Source organism: Sipha flava, unplaced genomic scaffold (genome assembly GCF_003268045.1).
Source record: "Sipha flava isolate LNK unplaced genomic scaffold, YSA_version1 117_pilon_pilon, whole genome shotgun sequence".
Classification (NCBI taxonomy): domain Eukaryota; kingdom Metazoa; phylum Arthropoda; class Insecta; order Hemiptera; family Aphididae; genus Sipha; species Sipha flava.
Genome location: NW_020271741.1, coordinates 596604 through 602603, shown reverse-complemented (window position 1 = coordinate 602603; position 6000 = coordinate 596604). Strand labels below are relative to the sequence as shown.

The following is a 6000-nucleotide window of genomic DNA, read 5'->3' as shown; positions in this document are numbered from 1 at the left end:
GGTACATTATATTTAATATAATGTATCAAAATGCAGTACGGAAAAAAACAGTAACGTTATTTATATATTTTTGTAACTTATTTTATTCGTGTTTTATAACTTATAAACATTGATTGAAAATTTAAAAAATGATTTAATCATTTTTTTTTTTTCAGATTTCTAGTAATCGAAATATATCTAGATGAACTTATGTAGGTAAATAAAATATTCATCAAAGAAAATTGTTCAGATACCTTGTTATTATTTATCTAGACAAAATTTGTATATATAACTATCCAGATAATTTATCCAGAAGAGTCCGAACATTGAGAACAAGTATGTTCAATAATGTTGAACGCATGACATTGTGAATAATAAAAATTCAATTACATAAAGTCATACAACTCATTTTCACGTTCGATGTAACTTGCGAGATTAAATATTTCGTTGGAAATAATTCGAACAGAGATAAATCTTTAAAATGTGTTGTTATTTTCAGCGTTTTATCAGAACATTGTAATTTGAAAACCCCCGAATTCCCATGTGCAACAAGTGTCGGAACCTAATTCTATGAACACAGATCATGCACCATTGTTTTTGTATAAAAAATTTCACACACAAAAAAAAAACAATGTTTTTTAAACGCATCATATAATATTATTACAACCATTGCACATGACCAGAATTCACTACGTCCAAAAAAGTGGAATCGTTTATTTGTATTGTTTCACAAGTCCTTAGACATTTTTGTATACTTACTTTCGTTAACTATATAATTATACTATATTCTTATGCCAATCTATAGTGGCCCGTGTGTGACATATGGTATATGTCATATACTATATGATAAAGGATTTTAGCACAAATTTAACGATTTTCAATTATTTACTGTTTTTATGTTCTATCAATCAATAGATTATCGGTTCTGTACGTTACACGTGTTTTTGTAATCTTAAATTTTGATCACACGTATTCATGTTCATTACTAATCGTATAAGTGTCTACAGAATTTATATAACTAATTTAATAAATATTGGATTGTATATTATTTAGTAAATACTTGATGAGCAGTGTTGTGCTTAGATAAAAAAAAAATTATCTAGATATAGATAGATAAAATAATTTTTATCTAGATATTTATATCTACGTTTTCATCAGTTTGTAAGCGAACTCTTTTGGTCTTGGGTAATGATTGCATTATGTAATCATCCATTTCAAAATATAAAATATTTCACCAATAAAATAAAATTGAAAGTCATAAACAAAATTATGAAAAATATGAAGACGGTCTGACGATGAACACGTTATAGGTTTTAATAAATAATGTACGTTTCACGCCTAATATTTATTTTGTTGTACAATAATATTATGTAGACACATCAAAGTACGAATTCATAGAATTGGGGTCCGGTAATGACAATTATTTAGAGCACATGATTACATAAAAAATGGACATAGTTTATATATAAATATTGAATTTAAGGCGATTGAATGGTGATGGAGAACGATCAATTTCTGTGTAGGTACAGCTTAATGCGTATTGTAATATTGCTATTTTCTTATCGACAGTTATTTCTGTATTTTAGTGTTTATAAACCATCTATCACGCAGCTGCAATAATAACCAGTTAGACCTATGGTGCGTTATCTCTGGTTCTAATATTCTAGTAAATGCTCTTTCGGCGTTCTTAATACCACAGAACAATAGTAATACGGGCATGAGACTTCCCGTATACTATGAAATTATAAATAATTCTCACTCCCATGCATATTATGTAGGTAATATATGTCTATATACATAATAAATTATCATTGTTCATAATTAATAATAAATGCTATGTAAAACTATTTTATTTTAGTACGTATGGTACTGGAGGAGAACTCTAATGGAAAAAGACCGCTGGGAAGACCACGTCGGAGATGGGAGGACGGAGTTAGGGATGATGTGAAAGCATTAGGTGGAGGAGAAGATTGGAGATTACAGGCATCGAATAGAGAAAACTGGAGGCAAGGATGTATGTCGGGATGGTCCTAGTGGCCGAGTTTACCGAAAAAGAAGAAGAAAACTATTTTAGAACCAATTTTTGCAAGTAAATATACAAATTAAATTTCTTATTTAGTTATTTATTTTATATTGAATGATAAAATTGTAGATTAGTTATTACTAAGCTTAGCTTAACTTATAGTTCTAAAAATACACAAATATGCTTCTAAAATCATTATAATATGCATTTATATGCATAAAAAAAAAAAAGGATCACATAGTTAGGGTTGCCATATTTATCTAAGGTCTCGTCGGGACGTTCTAAGAATTCCAGGATGGAGTGTATACAAATACTCAAATTTTGATATAAAAATTAGAGTTCTTTATTTTATATAAATTATTTATTTATTTATTTAAGTTAGATATAAAAAAAATATTTTTAATTTATTGCAGAAGTACTTGGATGGCCATACTTTTCAGATGATTTTGCTTTTTTCAACAGTTCTTTTTCCCCTTTAACATATATGTAGAACTCTGCGCAAGTCATGTTATAATTAACTTGGCACTGTAATATAGACTCAACAGTCTCTGAGAGCAGGTGATTTCGTTCATCAGTCCACTGGGCCGACATTAACGAAAAAACTCTTTCCACTGTGGCATTGTGTGCAGGGATTGCAAAAAAATACTCGCATAATTTTAACAATTGGCATTTTCTTTCACGATGTTCAGTTTCTTTAAAAAAATAAATCCATTTCTCTTCCACCGAATTGATCGCCTTTCATTCTTCCGAATCAAGTTTAACTTCTAAAAAGTTCTTAAGATATATATATTGCTTAAATAGATTATCGCTCAAAGTAACACCATTATTATTGAGATATAAAATAGTGTTTTCAATTTTTTCCCATTCCGGGGTTTCAGATAGCGTCATCCAGTCAAATACTTCATACTTATCAAATGAAACGGACCACTTTTTCAGATACTCATAAGCGGTGTTAAAAAATGATACTGTTTCTTCTTCAAATTTTGCAATCAAAATTGTCGTTTCAGGTGTAGGATTCTCATTTTTAAGTTTCTGCATTTTCATTTTGGTTTGGAAGCCAATAAATTTAGTAGATTTCCTTTCAATTAGAGTGTTTTGTGTTTCGTATAGTATTTTTCTAATTTCAATTCTTGACACTTTGTTCTTTTCAACGCTTTTTATATTTTTTTCAAAGAAAGTCAAGTTGGAATGCAGAAACAGGAAATAAATTTCATTAATCGGACTTTTAAAAAAATCTGAAATAATTTTAGGCACTCTTTCTTCCGAGTCAAAAAATTTTTTGAGCGGTGTCCAAAGTTTCATGATTCTTTCAACCGCGGGCATTAATGACAGTCATCTTGTTCGTGAGTGTGACAAAAGAGTCCGATGATTAATATCAACAAATGAACAGAACTCTTTCAGTTTCTCCGTCCTAATAGTATAAATTGCGAAATAATTAAAAATTTTAAGAACAATAACTTCTACACCTACTGATAATATTCCAGAAGCGCTTGATAATGTATTGTGCAGAATATGGGCTGGACATCCAATACCTTCTATTGGTTTTTCCAGGTCTTCTTTTATTTTATGAAAAACATTGCATTGACCGCGTCGTTGAAGCCCTCCGAAATTGGTATTGGTATTGTCCCCACTAAAAGCAATTAGCTTATCCAATGGAATCTGCAATTGTCTTAAAGTGTCGAGACAATAATCGGAGATAGTTTCCGATGTTTCATTTTTTAAAGTACCAAACTTCAATAGCTTCTGTTGGATACCATCGTGTTCAGTGAAGTATTGAACAAGTAAAGGAAACATTTTTTCAGCTTTGTGATTGGACGCGTCAGTACCTATTCCGTAATATGAAACTTCTTGCAATTTTTTTTATTTCTGAGACAGAATGTGGTGCGAGAATATTTCTAACTATTGCTGTAGCCTTCGTTCTAGCTGTGGATTGTTTAGCTGCAATTTTAGAGTCGGGATACATCGTGGCATTCAGTTTTACGATACAATCAAGTGAACTGAAAGACTGGTGATGTTTTACAACTTTATAAGCTGTTGTTAGTTCCGCTGCCGTAATAAGCAACTCTTCTTGGGTATCTTATTTAATCATAAATTTGGATATGGGCGATGATGTCGATACAACAGCGAATTTTTTTTTGTGATTAGTCGTAGAAATGTGGTGCTTTACGTCAGCTTTACCTCCGTGAGTAACTGATAAAAAACAGTTACAAATAACACAAAGCGCTTCTTCATCCGTACGCCCTTTTTTTATAAAACTCCACTCTTTCGTAAAATCGTCCGAAATATGGCACTTTCTCTTTTTCGCCGCAGACACTTTCGTAAACGAACGTATAGATATTTAAAATTATGTACTTTCCGAAAGAAAACATCGTACCATACGCCGTCAACTACACGCATTCGAGTACGCGGTCGAGTACATAAAAGCGACTGACGAGTGACGATTGACTGACAATTATTATCGAATTATGCCGTGTGTGGTGTGCCACGTGCCCTAATCGATTAGTAAATACCATGAATCCATTAATCGCAGTACCGATCAATTACGACCGATACGATTCCAAAAATAATCAAAATATTGACGACAAACGAAAATGTTCGATGTAAACGATATCTAACGAGTTGAAAAAAAAACTTGTTGTTCTAAATCATGATTCTTGCATATTCGAATGCGATAAAGCGAAATTGGCAATGTTAAATTTCCATCGGGACATTTTCGTCTTTTGTCGGGACGTCGGGACAAAGAGCTCAATATCGGTGACAGTCCCGATATATCGGGACGGATGGCAACCCTACCCATAGTACACAATATAAAACGTGTCCATCGGATTTAAATATATCTTTAAATTCCGAAACAAAACTTTGTAGTTGGCTACTCGTAGACTGTTGTACTTTCGGCATTATACAATAATATAAAATATACGCGTACGACCGTTTTACGTATGATTCGACGGACGTTGCATGGTTGAGAGATGCAAAAACAACGACGGATAATAATCAACTGAACTAAACAAATAAATCTATTATTCTACATCGACTATTATCTTTATTGATATCCGGTCTATATCCAGGGGGCCGATACCAGTTTATAGTATTATTCATACTTACATATGTTAACTATTTAAAACAACACAGGTAATAATCACAAACAATAACCTTTTATTTTAATAGAACGCAATCGAATAAAATATAAAAGTATACAAAAACGATACAATATAACGATACGTCGCATACCCGCATCTCACTACTACTCTATGAATCTAACTCTGTCTATTATTACAATACATAGGTCTAGTCAGTGTTACCTTAGACAATAAAAAAAAATATTTAACACTCAACTATCCTGACGCAAGTGTCCTCACTTGATTTCTTAATAAAATACATTATACAACATTAGATATAATAATAACAAAAAAATTAATCATACATAGAAAGGTATAAATAACAACATACATATTAATAAAAAAAAAATTAATCATACATAAAAAAAAATATTAATAACAATATATTTTATAAGTCAACAATATAATATAAGTCTCAATTGTAATAGTCAGTCAAATATGCAGGCCTTTTTCTCTCCCTCACTGGTCTCTCTTTGGATTGAACGACCTCGTCCTCTTCTGTTGGTTCATCCTGTACTGTTGGCTCTTCATCATCCGCTTCACCAGGTTCACTGATTGGTTGGTCCACTATTTCATCAACTCCTTCTTATTCACTGAACTGTTGGTCTTCCATTTCATCAATTAGATGGTAGCCTTTCAAATTAGTTACATGAGCCGTTGTTGCATATTGTCGGTTGTCTCGGTTCCTTATAGCTACAACACGGTACACATCATGTGGGAGCACTTCGGTGATCACCAACGGTCCCCTATACCTTGGTTGTAATTTTGTGGAATCTCCAGTACTTGTAGTGGCCCTTTTTAGAAATACAACTTCTCCTACTTCATACTGCACTGGTTTCCCATGACTAGATGCATGCTTCTCTGTCCACAACTTATGTT

The 6000-nt window shown here is 32.0% G+C and overlaps 1 protein-coding gene across 1 annotated transcript in view; it reads left to right on the top strand.

Moving 5' to 3' along the window:
- Window positions 1–1402: 1402 nt before the first annotated feature.
- The window catches only part of LOC112693728, a 55071-nt gene continuing 50473 nt past the window's right edge, over window positions 1403–6000 (top strand). Inside the window, exons 1-3 of the mRNA XM_025568919.1 lie at window positions 1403–1498; window positions 1566–1757; window positions 1838–2068. Coding sequence (XP_025424704.1) covers window positions 1471–1498; window positions 1566–1757; window positions 1838–2013 — 396 coding nt within the window. The 5' untranslated portion in view covers window positions 1403–1470 and the 3' untranslated portion in view covers window positions 2014–2068. The remainder of the gene's footprint in view (window positions 1499–1565; window positions 1758–1837; window positions 2069–6000) is intronic.